General features: G+C 41.6%; 1 protein-coding gene across 3 annotated transcripts; it reads right to left on the minus strand.

Annotated features, from left to right (window-relative positions):
• Nucleotides 1-2,859: 2,859 nt before the first annotated feature.
• Nucleotides 2,860-14,474, minus strand: HS3ST1 (heparan sulfate-glucosamine 3-sulfotransferase 1). 3 transcript variants are annotated; one of them, XM_030024538.2, is made up of 3 exons: nucleotides 12,104-12,848; nucleotides 9,888-10,018; nucleotides 2,860-5,586 (listed from the first exon to the last, which is right to left on the minus strand). In XM_030024538.2, exon 3 carries the CDS (start codon nucleotides 5,456-5,458, stop codon nucleotides 4,496-4,498), a length of 963 nt encoding a protein of 320 aa, XP_029880398.1. In that variant the 5' UTR covers nucleotides 5,459-5,586; nucleotides 9,888-10,018; nucleotides 12,104-12,848; the 3' UTR covers nucleotides 2,860-4,495. The 3 variants fall into 3 exon arrangements, with proteins under 3 accessions (XP_029880398.1, XP_029880381.1, XP_029880391.1); XM_030024521.1 differs by lacking the exons at nucleotides 9,888-10,018; nucleotides 12,104-12,848 and adding an exon at nucleotides 14,315-14,474; XM_030024531.2 differs by lacking the exon at nucleotides 9,888-10,018.
• Nucleotides 14,475-14,829: the final 355 nt, after the last annotated feature.

A 14,829-nucleotide genomic window follows, 5' to 3' on the forward strand; every position in this document is an offset into this window, starting at 1 on the left:
GATGGGTTATTGTTGCAAGGAAAGAGAGTACTGCTCTCCTTTCCTTAATATTCTAGGAGACATAAATGCTATTTCATTTTAATTTTGGTAAGCAAAATATTAATAAATTTTTTTTTCATTCATAAGGTATTTGCATGGTTTCCATCTGTAACTGGCCTTTCCAATGCAATTGCAAAATGAAGGCATTATTAACATTGAACATACAAAGTTTCCAGCATAGCTGGGCACTTTAGGCAGAATCATATAAATAAAAGTTACTGGGTTAAGAATGAGAAAAGAATAATGTTACAGCTGTAGGGCGCATAGTTGCAACTATTTCAGCTGGTATATACCTAGTAGCAAGTTCAACACACTTCGTTGACATATGTTAGTTTAATTTAATACTTTTGCCTTATTGTACTTTTTATTACTTTGTTACTGTATTTTACTATATTAGAGAACATTACTAATATACTTCTGCAAAATTTCATTCACAATGTGAGCTGGACTTTCAAGTCACAGACTTTGAAAAAGAGAAAGGAGAAGGGATATTCCTTTGAGAAGTAGTTTTGATGTACAGACTCTTACTTGGGTGCATGTGTGAACTTTCTTAAATGTCTGGTCAGCCATACTATATAAAGCAGAAGAAAGATACATGGACATATGCCTTACCGCATCTTATTTCTCTTTAGAGATTTGAAATCTGTGTGGATGACAACAGGGAATAGAGAATCCTGGCTTTCTGCAGAAACTGGGTCTGAAAATGCATGTAGATAAGGAAACAAGAAATGATCATCTTTGAGCCGCAAAGTAACAAAGTTTTCATCTAAAATATTCTGTGGTGGTAAGTCTCACACACTCATCAATGAGTGTAGTACTACCATATTCCCAATGCAAATAGGCTCAAGCAAGATTAAAAAAAGGATGGATTTTTTTCTGACACATTCCAAAACAACGTTGATTTATTCAAGCGGAGTAGATGTAATTTCACCTACAATATCCGAAAGGCACAAGGAACAGCAAAGCACATGTAAAAGGGTCATACAGCACCAACAGTAGATGTAGCAATATTCTTGATGAAGTAATAACTTCTGGGTTTTTTTCCTAGGAGACTTCTTTCCCTTTCCATACTCTTTCAGCAGTGTTCATGGGATAATCATTATAGTTTAAACTTTGTCCTCTGCAGGTACAATATCTGGCTTTCAAAGACTCACACTAGTCTGTGTTGTGAAGCAAAGGGCAAGACTTAGTCCTGCAGTGCCACCCTGATTAATGACTTGATTGACATTTTTTCTTGTACTCAAGGGGAGTGTTAGGCTTTGAATAAAGTGTTTTATTTGTTTTATATTTGCAAGAGTGATTACAGACTTGGCTAGCTGCCCTGAGGAAACAGGCCTTTGGAGCAACACACAAGTGGTTGTACTTTAAACCTGAGATGGTAGACTTTTACAGAAATAAATACCTGTGTTGCATAACACTGGAAAGGTATTTTCAGGGATTTTTTTTTTTTTTCTTTTATGAATAGATATAGCATGACTTCAAAGCTCCTATTAGTGTTTCTACATTCCCAATCAGAATGTGCTTCAGCCTCTTTCTTTCATTGTCTCTTTACTTTCTTCTCTTGGCTTTTGTTGTTGTTTAGCACTTCTTTATAAATAGTCTAGCAAATATATTTAAATACAGTAATGCATGTGTGGAAAGTGAATGTTGCTCTTGTTAAACTGAAAATTCACACTTGGAACCCTAGTTTTAAGTATTGTAACTCTTGAACTTAGGGCATCTATGGCAGGTAAATATTACCATTATTATTAGTGTGGGTGTGATATTTGTTGTTGATCACCATCATAGCTACCACACAGCTAGCTGTGCAACCTCCAGGATAAGGTATTATACAATCATGCCACCCCTGCACAGGTGTAAACGTTCAGTATGAAATACTGTCTGTAGACCCCTTTGATCTTAGGGTCTAGGGCATAAGTCATGTGAGCTTCTGCTTCAGGATATCCCCCTGAAGTGGTCACTTCACCTCCTGATCCTACAGAGAACATGCTAGGAGGTCCTAGCACTAACACAGTAATAGTGACCCAATGGTTCATGCTCTACTTCTCTTTCTGCAGAGACAAGCTGTATTGGACAGGGGGGAACATGTGTATGTGTCCTGCTTAGTGACAGGCAAGATACTGGTATCAAGGAGCATTATACATCTAAAAGTATTCTCAGTACCAGCATTGGGTGTTAATATTGCTCTGGCATTCACAATTCAACACTTATGCCCTATACTGCCCTGTATGACCTGCTGCAGGTGAACTTGATGCAACCCTGCCTTCCTCTGGCTCCTGGTCACATACCCTGGTAGTATTTTTCCTTTCCCAGCAAAAAGTTGGTGAATGGGGTGAGCTTAGTCTGAGACTGTGGGAAGGCACTAGTGAAGATGGGACTATACTAAGGTGGGAAGCCTTTCGTCTGGCCAAAATCTCTTAGGTCCAGATGGCTCCTGCAAGAGATCACATTAGCAAGGAAATGGGATACTAATGAGCATACAAAAAAATACTGTCCCACCTTACAACCCTCCCTCCCCCAATTTTCTCTTTTGTAAAACTTTAATAGGAGCATGATGGTACTATAATCCTGCTATTTTTGGCATCTGCCTCATGTAAGAGGTGACATTATTGCCACCAGGAACTTTCCCTCCTTGTTGTATATTCTGGGTCAGCAATGGACCATGCAGGCACAACCCAGTAGCAAACAACTGCTTTCCAATCAATCCACTAGGCTACAGCTAAAGTCTTAAGTAACATTTAACTGCAATCTGAACTGGAGTTGAGTCCTAAATTCTGGTCTTCCTAACTAGAAACTGATGAACAAAAGAGAAAAGAAAGATGCAATTCAGAAAATATTTTATTGAGTACAATACCATTTCATTGTAGGCTTTCGTCAAAGGTCTACTTTATAAAACACCACCAACCTCTCTGAGGTTGAATACAGCTTGGGCAGGTGCACAAGGAGCAGGAGAGAGAGGGGCAGCATCTGCAAATTTTCATGCAAACAGCATAATATGGGATATTTGCATCCAGACAGTACCTTGTCATAGTGCCCAAGTTTGCACCATCTCACCAGAAAAAAATTAATGATTCTACATTTGAATTTTATAAAGGATTGTAACAATTGGTTACAAGTTCAAATTTACAGGGTGTTGCCACTGCACATTCAACAGCTAAACTCAAGATCATAAAATGAAAATTAGGAGCTCAGAATGAAAGTACCATAGCAAGCCTTGTGTGGAAACAGGATTAACTCTAACTCTAGAAACTGATGGCTGACAAGACATAACTACTGTAGACAAGGAGAGCTGTAATTTTTACCAACGTACTAACATCTAACTTCCATTTTTAGCAGATGGAAGACCATAAAAGTTCCTGGAATTTGAGTTAATCCCACAGCACGCAAGTCTAATCAAGACTTGGCATCATGGTTCTTGGAAAGAGATTAAATGAACAGTAGTCCATGGGCAATTTTCAGTTGCACAAAGCACCAGTTCAACTCATAGAAAACAGCCTTAAATGGGGTACAAGTGTGGTAATATTCATATGAATGAAGTTGCCGCTTATTGGAATGTAGACCAACTAATTCTTCTGGTGTAAGTGTTCGTTTTCAGTGATGGCAAAGCATAAATGTGCTATAAAATGTAGGAACAGTCATAAGTAACCTTGAAAATGTCCCTATATTGCTTAAATTCTTCTCTCAACTCTCCTTCTTTATGAAGCATATATACATTCAGAGACTGTAGGAAGCTTTCAGGTTGACCGTATTTCTGCAGCTAACTCTGGATTTTATGAGCAGGTCCCCACAGAATCTTTAAAAATCTGCCATGAAACCTGCACTGTACTGCCAAAGAATTTGAGTAGCACTTGTTATAACAGTAAATACAAAGGTAAGTACAGCAGTTAATACGTCATACTACACAGAGACTTCCATTGTCCTTTGGGTGTGCATGTCCCAACATGTATAAGTACCACCACTTTATTGGGAATAATTTTATAAAGCAGGATGGAACAATTTGCTAACTACAACAATATTTTCAAAGGAAAAACAAATTATTAAACCACATTTTAAAGCAAGAAAAATGGAAATGTAAAGTTTAGCATATTCATTAGCAATTAGAGGAGAAAGTCCAGAATAGTCCAGAAAGGCCAAAGTATTCAAATAATTCTGAAAGGTTCTGCTGAAATGAATTTCTTATTTATTAAAAAGACAACGCATTCTCAAGAGAACATCTTCTGCAGTGAAATAATTTAGTTTCTTCATATAGACACATCATACACAATGTTAACAACCATGAAAAACAATACAAAATGCTTTCAAATTTAACAAGTAGAAAAATATAACCAGTATATATGGCAATTGTGAATCTAATACTGTACAGAAGTATTTATGGATTTTACAAATAAATTATAGCTTAAATGCCCTTTTTAAAATTTCTGAATGTACACTGGAACATAGGTTCTGAAGTTTACCACTAACTTGCCACAGATGAGTGCCAGTCAAATGTTCTGCCCACAAGCTCAAAAAATTTCTTGTTGGGTTCATGGAAATATTCATGCAGTTTCTCGAGTAACCGGGTATCTACTTGTGGGTGTGCTCGTCCTTTTGACTCATGTAAACAACGCTCTCTACCACTGTCCCTTAGGCAGTAGAAGCCTTTAGTTTTATTGAAATAAAAGTTTGAAGCATTTATCTGTGGCGATAACTTCAAAAATCTCTCTACCTTCTCTATTTCTGGGAAGGGATCTTTGATTAGTTTATCCCCATCTACAATGTGGATACGATCAAGAGGAAAATACTTCAGCCAGTTTTGCATGTGAATGTAGTATAAGCTTCTGTTTATTGCCTTGTAGTCCACATTGAGTTCACCATCTTTAATCAGGAATTGTTCAATGGATGGATACGGCTTGTGCTTCTGCATGTGATTATAGAACACTTGGGTGTAATCTGATAGTACTCTCTCACTTGGGTCTCTTAAAATGAGGAGTAGTGTCATTGATTGGTTCATGTTATAAACTCTTTCAGGCACTTTAGGTGACGTGAAATATGCTGGAGTTTTTTCCATGGTGATCTGATGGGGATAAGAGAATGGCATTTGATTAATATACCACTGCAATCCATTTTTGTAATGATCTTCCCAGTCAAAGAAGTGAACTTCACTTTCTGCTGCCGCAATATCTGGATGGAGACTCAACATCTCTAACAAAGCTCTTGTTCCACCTTTTCTCACTCCAATAATGATAGTCTGTGGCAGCTGCCGGCATGATCCATTAGAATGAATGTTTTCCTTGAAGTCATTTTTTTGAGACGTCTTCTTTAAAAGCTCTCTCTGAACAGACTGAGAAGAAGTCTCAGCCTTCGAATTTATAGCCGGTCTGGAAGGCACTATCTGAGGTTGAACAATAAGCAACACAGCTCCCAGCAGAAAAGCTGCCATGACAGAAGTTCTTAGTCTGGTTTCACTCAAGCAGGTAATGGGGCATAGAGCGATTTCCACCGAGAACAACCTTTAAAAGTTGTTTTTGGTTTGCTGAGTGAACGCGTATTTCTCAAACGGAAACTTTGCTGAAAGAGGGAAAAGAAAAAGAAAAGCAGCACATTATTTTATACTCAGACATATCACTGCTAAAGCCACACTGCGAGTATCTTTTGCTTTTCACAACTGAACAAACTTCTTTCTTTAGCTTTCCCAACTCTAGCCTCGTAGATCATTTGGTATGATTAAATTCTTTTAAAGGCAGGCACATACAATAATGCCATGAGAAAATTATTTGCAGCCATCAGGAGACATGAACATTCTGAATCTTTCTCTTGCACCCAAGATGCACCCGGAGTATTATTTTTTATTATTTTTTTTTAAATCTGATTTCATTGGAGTTGAACAACAATCACAAGAGAATTAAGTGCTTTTTTTGTCTGCAAGAATAGGTTTATCTTGGAAACAAAACATAAAAAAGAAAAGGTGTGGGCTGGACCAAAAGAGCCTTCCTAAAAGCTGAGGGTCTTGTAGGAAGTCTGGGAATTATAGCCCCCTAAAGGACCATGTGACAGGAACCTTACAAGTAAAGCCTCCTGGGAAAAAGGCTCATGCAATATAGATAGAGCTGTCCAACCACAGGAAGGTAACGTTCTTCTAGGAAGAAGTTAGGAGCAGCTCTGGGTGAGTGGTAGACCAAGGAAAAGTTGAATTTTTGTGTCATTAAGCAAAGTTCACATTTGCTTTGTGCTTAGGGTTTCTAAGGATAGAGTCAGGTGGTACGCACTCTGGCCCTGCAAAAAGGTAAGATAATGAAACCATAGACTAGAGTATGACTGCATCAACAAAATGCTAAAAGAGCTGTGGTTCCAGTCATGATACTCAGGAAAGAAAATACACAATGGATACTTCTGAAGTTCATTTTGAGAGTTAGCCAGCAAGCTGCTGTGATGTAAACAACTAACTTTATCAAAAGACTACTAAATACCACCGCTGAACTCCATTTAAAGGTCAGGGTATTTTTAATGCAATGTTTGAAGTGAAATCTTAATGGCCTCCCATATAGCATAGCTGTTAGATTGTCACATTCCGAGCAGGCTGTGTATACAAGCTCCCTGAATTAAGATGCCTTCCAAAGACTTTATAACCTCAGTGGAGGGCTGGTGTAAGTATGATTTTGGTATTGTCTAACTCCATTTAGAAGTGGAAGCCACAATGGCGGAGCACCTGACTGCTTTGCCTTAGTAGGCTACTGTAATTATGAATTTAGTCTTGGAACAGTGCATACTGTACCGGCTAACAAGGGCTGAAATATGAAATTATGTATGAACAACCTGAGGAAATGCAAGGGCTAGGTTTTGGAAATTCTCCAGAGAATCTGAAAAGAAACTAATGACTTTTCCACAATAAGCTAAGTCCCAGTGTGACAAAGACTAATGATGTGTTTTTAAGTGATCTAGAAAGTTCTGTTTGATAGCTTTGCATTTACACAGGTCGTGACTCCATCCTGAATGGAGCAGGTCTGCTTCCTGATGTTTACTACTGCTTATTACTTTTATGCATTCCCTTTTTCTAATCACTTTTAAAGGGTTACAAGGCAGCTATATTGTTAGGAAGCAGAAATCAAGGCTGGGAGGAGAGGGAAGCAAAGTGTCATGATAAATGTGAAGTCAAAAGCATGTATGCTTCCCTGTATGCCTGCAGGCTTTGAGCTCACGGGTATGCCCTGTCTTGGGTAGAAGGTCACGCCCTGGGCTGTTCTGTGATGTCTGACGTGAGGCAACTTTGCAGAGGAATTTGTTGTTCTTCCATTTTTGGTCACTGTTAGGTTTTATCTGGCTGAAAGAGCTCCATTTTGGCTGTCGTCATTAATCTTCTGCTCTCTTTCCCTGTCCTCACCATTCCTGTTAATCTTTCTCAGCTTAATCTACTTCAGTTTTAACAAGAAATAATCTTAATTATTAGCCCCACACTGAGGATGTTGGTGGCAGGACACTGGGTGACAGATAATTCGATATAGGTAAATTCATGGTGGATGTCCCCACTGAGATACCCTGCTGAATACTGAGATATTCAGCAGCAATGGGAGCAAATGGTACAGCACAAGCCAGACGGGATCAGTGACTGATGGGCAGCTCAGTACCTAAGAGCAACAAAACATCAACTCTTGCTGAATTTTAAGGTCACAGATTAAAGGAATAGCCACTTACTTCAGAGTATATTTTAAGAGTCGCTAGCTCCATAAATAGTAAGTCTGAGTTGTTGTCTTAACACCTTACTGGAAAAGCATAATAGGATTCCAGTGAGGAACAGGTTGAACTGTTGTTGAAAGGAGTTAAGTTAAAGCCTAATGGTAGGAACCCTTATTTATTTGTAGTTAGACTGAAATATGCTACGCTAATAGCCAAGTTCTGCCATAGGCTGTCTGTCTCTGGAAAGATTAACTTTTAGCTGCTGGTCTCAGATATTAGTGACAACACACTGCTGGGATTTTTAAGGTTTTTTTTTTAATGAACTATGTATACCAATCCATTGGGTCTGTTAATTTTTAATTCATAGTTTGCATACTACTCAGTTGCCAACTTTTGTTATTCAAGCCTTCCTGTGGCCAAGTATAACATGGGAATATTTGGAGGAAATAAAACACACAGCAAGATATCTCTTAGCTGTAGCTCTACTCTTGTTTTGGCTGGCATTGGTCTTTGAAATCAGACTTGTGGGACATTACAGGTGTGGTGCAAAGGGCCTCACCTCAGATAGCTTTCTGAGCCTCAGTGGAGCTCTGCCTCAGTGTCTTCCCATTCTTAAATACTTTCTGGGGGATAGCTTTTTATAAATAAAAAGCAACTGTTTTCTGTTGCAACATGTGACCTCAGAATAACACGGGAGTATCTTCTGTTTGAGACATACAGAATTTCATTGTTCCTCCCCAAGTGTTTCTTCAGGTGTGCATCAGGTGTTACACTGCAGAACACTGCTACAGTGTCTGTAGCATTTACTGTCTTTATGCACACCCAATGAACCACATCAATAATTATGCTATTCAAAGTACCTATATGCTATTGTTGTTTTGCTTGCAAGCAATAAAGCTTTGTCTGCCTTTTCTTTCCATTCTCTTTTGTTTCTCTCAAACTATATAGGTTTGATATCGGGATCAATTTTTTTTGTTGTGTTAGACTAATGCAACACAATGGACATGAGTGTGCCTCTAAATTCAGCACAAAACATATGTTGTGTGGGCAAATTGGTGTCCAGGAATAAAACAGCATATAAATTGGTTGTCATTCAGCTTTCTTTTCTTATGTCCTCTTTAACACTTTATGCAGATCTGCAGTTTGGTGGCTAGAATTACAGCAGTTTATATAAAATGATGCAAACATGTATTCTGTAGCTTTATAATTGTTGAAACAGTTTTTTTGGACCCACAAATAACAAGCATGCACTGAAAAGTTTGTAGCAGCCACTCTGCCAAATTACTTTTCTGCTTTAAGAATTCTCTTCACTGCCTCTGCAAGTCATGCAGAGCATACGTGACTTCACTCAATGACTTTGTATTCCAGATTAGTACAAAAATTTAACTGACAGTCATTACTATTGTATTTGCTACAAGTAAACGAGCAAGTTGGTAAAAGAAACACAGTTTATGTTAAATGGTGCTTTGAAGATTACACCAAGACTTTTCAAAAAGTCTGATTGCTTTTGCTTAATCTTTTCTTCTGCTTTCTCCAATTAATTAGCAAAATGTGCCATACTGTTTATTCAACAAGATTCAATGTGGACATTGCCAATCGAATCAGCTTTCATGATTAAAACTTCTTCAAAAGTAATAGTAACTTGGAAATAAATGGAAGCTTTTCTCAGCAAATGCAGTATGAGGGCCACAGCTGCCATATTTCATTGACTTTTAAACATATCACAGTGCTCTTTAAACATGTGTCACCATTTTGACTTCTGACTATCTTTTACCACATTACCAAGGTATCTTAATGCCTTGGTATGTTTATACTCACTCAGTGGCACAGCCTAAACTACCTAGATGATATATAATTTTTAGTTTAATTAGCATTAACAAAACAAGGTAGTTTTTACCTGAACTGATAACTTAATTTTTGCTGCAGGTGGGATGGCACTGGATTTAGCTCTGAACTTTCCTAAGAACCATCAAGTTAGCTGCTGAAGCAGGTAGGAGGGAACATACAGAGAGTCTGTAGGGCAGTCAGTAAGCATCAGGTAGAGTCTGCTAGCAAATCTGACAGGGGAATACTTCACGAAAAAGCCCACAGCAACACACCGAGAGGTTTAGCAGAGCTAATGGGACACAGTTACTACCAGGACGGTGACTAGGAGAGGGGAGACTACATACTTTCGATGAACACGCAGGTGACTTCACCTTCCTTAAAGGGAAGCTCTGTTTTTATGGTTCTCGAGGGACTGAGGATGAACAGGTTAAGTTTCAGATGCCCTCACTTTCTCTCCTTGCAGAACTGAAGCCTATCACTGGAGAGATCTTTGCCCAGGCATCTAAAAAAGCACAGTCTTGCCTGAACGAGAACCATAGATCAGTTGCTAAAGTTTGTCTCTAGAGGGAGATTAGAGCTGAAAATCTGAGGGAGACATTCTGTTCTTATAAAGTATATTTAGTTTTGCAGATGTGATAGAACCTCAGGACAGTTTGTGGACTGTATTTTCCTTTGCACATATTTGGGCACTCAGTACTGCAAAATATAAGACTAACATTGCTGGTTAAAACTAGCTGTGCAGTACAACCCACACATCTGCTATGCTGGCTTCTCATGTTGAAAAAAAAAAATCCATAACTGAGCTAACCAACTCTACAAACAACTTTCTAAACTGATGAAAAGTCAGTGATCTGAACATTTGTATTCAGTCGTGTTTAAAAAACTGAACTTAGATCAATTGTAGTGTACTTGAAATTCTTCAAGAACTCATTGATATGAACAGTATATATTCCTATCCTCTAAGACTAGATGGTATCTGCCATAGGATATATTCTTTAGTTGTTTATATGAGCACTTTCAAGTGACACTTTGTGTCCAGTTAGCATAAAACTCGGTAGTACAGCTATCACTTAAAGCTCAGTCAAGAGCAGAGTAAAGGGAACAAATTTTTACTTTTTTTTTTTTAAATCTAATCTAGTTTATGAAACTTTTTTTCCTTGGAAATGTATTCTGCATTTTGCTATTTTTAATATTAAACTGTCTCACAATGCCCTCTTCATGAAGAAATGCTTCCCACACTTCCCCCCCACACTGTTTTTAATCACATTTTAACAAAAGTTTTAAACAACATGTGCCAATGAAATGCTCAAATTCTAGTTTCCAGTAATTAACTACAAGTAATTGCCTACTTCAGTGAGTGCTACAGAGACAAGTGTATTAAATTAAATAGAACTATATAGTACTGAAGCCATAGATCTCTAGGGGCATAAACTATTGATCACCTCATGTTATATAAAAAAAGCCATCTGTGCATTAAGAGGGGAGGTGAAAAGATAAATAACTGTATGAACCTGTATTACAGTGCCTAAATGATATTGTCTAGGTACATTTCCCAAATTACGTTAAAAAATGCTGCACAACCTGTAGAGATTAAACCATGGCTTTAACTTTTATAGTCAGCATGTTAAGAAATCTAATCATAATTTCAGTGCTGTTAAGATGATGTATTGTCTATCAGCTCTAAGACTTCAGAAATATACTTAAAGTCTCTGAATTTTGGTCAGGGGAACTTAACCAGCTGAGAAAGGCTGACTTGGTAGGAAGTATTTTTGGCTGAAATCTGCCGTATTTCTGTACCTGCTGTGATAAATACAGTTTATACAAATTAGCTAGGTCACCAGTTCATGACTTTTAAAGAAGGAGCTCAACTCCAGTGTGAGCAATAAAGTAGCAAATCCATAATAGACTGTAGTTATATATAACATGCACTCTCTTTCTTAAGGTCAGAAGGGACCATTCCAATCTTTCATGCCAAGAGATGATAAAAATTTTTAGAAGAGAGAATACCCTAGATTTCAGAGAACCTCATGCAGGTAAAAATAAAATGGGACATTGCAGAAGAATAAAAATAAACTTGAAAAGCTCAGGATGCACAGAAATTTTTGTACTGAATGCTAATATGGAATCCCCGTACCACCTTCTAGCAATTTTTTAATACCTGTCAGGACTCAATTTTTTTTTCATAAAGAGAAAGCGTACACTGTACCACTGCCTTCTCTATCCCCCCGTAAACCCAAATGTTCAATTTAAAATCCAGAAATTACTCCCCACCCCACTTCCCAAGCAAAATGGGTCACATTCTAATTAGGAAGCAGAAATCTATTGCACAGTTAATAGAGTTGCTTCCTAATTCATCAAAGCTGTCCTCAAGAAAACAACCTGTGTGAAAGGATGGCTCTGTCCTGTCTTGCTCCCTTTCTGTACAAAGGCTCACCTTAACTGGATGTATTGAAAAAGGGAATGCAGCAGATTAAGCAATCCCATTCTCATTTCCTCTGCCAAGCAATTTCTTACCACTCTGTAGCTGTGGGCCCCATTTCAAATACCAGTAAAACATTTAAAAGAATAAAATAAAAAACCCCCAAACCTCCAAATAATCTTTTAGTTCATATTCCAAGCTGATTTCTGTGTCCTCTGATCTCTTGCCTTCGGAATAATACTGGAGCAGAGTGCGTACTGGTGAGGTCGTCACTGTATTAGACTTAGCTAAACCAATCAATTTACTAAGCGAAGCCCTACATGGTGACCTGGAGGGAACCCTCATGCTCTGGAGTGAGAATTGAGATGACCTAGCAGGATCTTCCATTTTGGACTGCCCAGGCATATTTTTAGTTTTCTTTTTCTAATGATCAAAACTTTTCATGGAAATCCATCAGCTTCGACATATTTTTGGGCTCTGATAGCTTCTTGGCTCTGGGTGGCATTTCTAGAAGAGGGAAGGGGGAGATCCCATGCTAGTCAGGCTAATAAAAACTTTTCTGGTTTCCTCTAATGAAAAGCAGAAGAATTATATGTATCTATACATGCAAGTATTCTTGTGTATTGGAAAACCGTTTTCCACCCACTCTGTTTTTCTGTAATGTCTGTGGAAGCATATGGCTCCTTCAGAATAACCAAGGTAGTATCCTGACAAGGAGGGGACACAGACTGGAACCTGGCAATGCTGGGGTTGGAATTTGCTCTGTCAAATTAGTGCCTTCCCACTGCAGCAGCTGGCTTTGCTTCAGATGCATAATCTTGCTGCTGACCTACTGGAGGCATTTGTTTGGCTATGTAATATCAAAAACCTCTGCATTTTCCAAAAAGGAGAAAAAAAACCCACAAAAACACAGGGTGGGTACTGAAAGGGTGGATGTGCAAGAGCTAGCTAAAGCTGATGTCAGTAACTGCACTCTTACTGATAGGTGCTCATTTCTGAGCAATGGGGGAAATGCACTTCTTCAAGAGTGCACGAAATGCTGGCAGATGTAAATTGTAATAGTTATTATATTTATATATATATATTTACATATTGATAGCCAGACAATACACAGGCATACATGGAACTGAACCTGTTCTACTAAATGTTCCACTTGCCATATACACTGCAGAGGCTGTCAGCGGGAGTGGGCAATGAATGGGTCTCTCGTGCTGGAAGGATGATCCCTGCAGACACTCCATCCCCACACCATTCATTCGTAGGACTTCCCAGATATTCTTTTTTCCTCCCCAGCATCAAAAGAGGAACAGTCTTGGAACAGGGGAAGCCCTCAACCTATTGCACTAAGGTAGAGAGGAAGGGGAGTCATATGCTTTAATTCCCAGTCAACTGAGGTGATTGAATTGCCTGTACTTAGGTGGGTGCCTTTTCCTGATCTTTGGGATGGATGGAAAACAAGACCAAAGCAGACCTCTTCCAGCTGGGGACTGCCACCCCTCCCTCCCTCCCGACATCCTTTTTGCCCCCCCAAAGATTTGAACCTCTTGCACCCTTATCCCTGGAATGCACCCTGAGAACTGCAGTAACCAAGCCTTCCCTGTACTATTCTACGGAGCCAGTCCTTCAAAACAGAAGCGAGCTTGAGTTAAGGCTTTGTGCTCTCCTGCCACCCCCAAAGACCACTTTGCCCTCCAGCCCTACGCAGCTTGCCAGGTTCCAGTTCAGCACGCTGCATCCAGCCGGCTCCAGCGCTCGGCGTGGGAACGGATCAAAGATGCTCAGAGGAGCTTTTGCAAGTTGTTCTGCTGTCAGGTAGGAGCCCTGCGCTGTGCCGCCCTGCTTCCACACCCCAGCCGTTCCGTGCCCTTGTCATTTAGCCCCAAGGGAAGCAAGGAGGGAAAGAAATAAAGTGCCCCGGGAAAAAATCTGGACAGACCGCTCCCCACCTCTCCGCTTCTTTTCTCCCCCCTCCCCGCCCCGCCGGCGATGCCTCCCGCAGCCTGACTCGGTGAATAAGGAGGCTGGGGGGTAGCTGCCGCCCACCCGTCCCCCCCTCCCCGGGGCCGGGGATGAGAGGTTTCGCCCGGTCGGTCGGACGCGCTCCTCAGCCCCGCAGCGGCGCGGCGCGGCGCTCGCCTCCCGCGGGCGCGGAGCTCCCACCTGCCGGGAGCAGGTGCCGGGCGGAGGGGCGGGCGGCAGCGCGGGGTGCCAGCGCCTGTGCACCCCCCGGGGCGGGCGGCAGGCAGACACCCACCCACCCGCCCGCCCCTCCACGGTCGCCCCGGCTCCGGCACCCGCTTCCACCCCAAACTTCCCGCGCTCCCGCGGGCTCCCCTGCTGTCTTCCGAGGAACAGCCCCCCCCCCGCGCATCCACTCACCGCCGGGGCGCGGAGCCGTGGGGCAGCGCCCGCCCCGCTGTTCCATGGGCGCCCGCGGGGGCCGGCGGCAGCGGCGGGGTTGGCGGCGGGGGGGGGGCGGGTGAAGCGAGCCAGCGCCCGCTGCCGCCCGCCTCGCCCGCCTGGAAGCGGCGCGGGCGGCGCCCGGCACCGGCTTGTTTGTACGGCCCCGCCCCGCCCCGCGGTACGTCACGGAGAGGCGCCGCCCCCCCCGCGGCGGCCGGCGTCCCGCTGGGGTGAGGGCGGGGGGGGGGGGGGGGCGCGGCGGGGCGCGGGCAGCCCCTCGGCCAGAGACCGGCGGCACCGCGGGGTGGGCGCACACGGAGACACCGCACACCCGCCCGCGGTGACACCCGCGCGTCGGTACCAAAACAATAACAGTTCCCCCAAATAATCTCCCGGGGCTGGGGAAATAAATCGCTGGCTACAGAGAACCGTCCCCCCCTCAACCCCCCCCGCCGACCGCCTCCTTCCCGTACCCCCAAAAATAACACCCA

The sequence above is a fragment of the Aquila chrysaetos genome, chromosome 1 (genome assembly GCF_900496995.4).
Source record: "Aquila chrysaetos chrysaetos chromosome 1, bAquChr1.4, whole genome shotgun sequence".
Taxonomy (NCBI): domain Eukaryota; kingdom Metazoa; phylum Chordata; class Aves; order Accipitriformes; family Accipitridae; genus Aquila; species Aquila chrysaetos.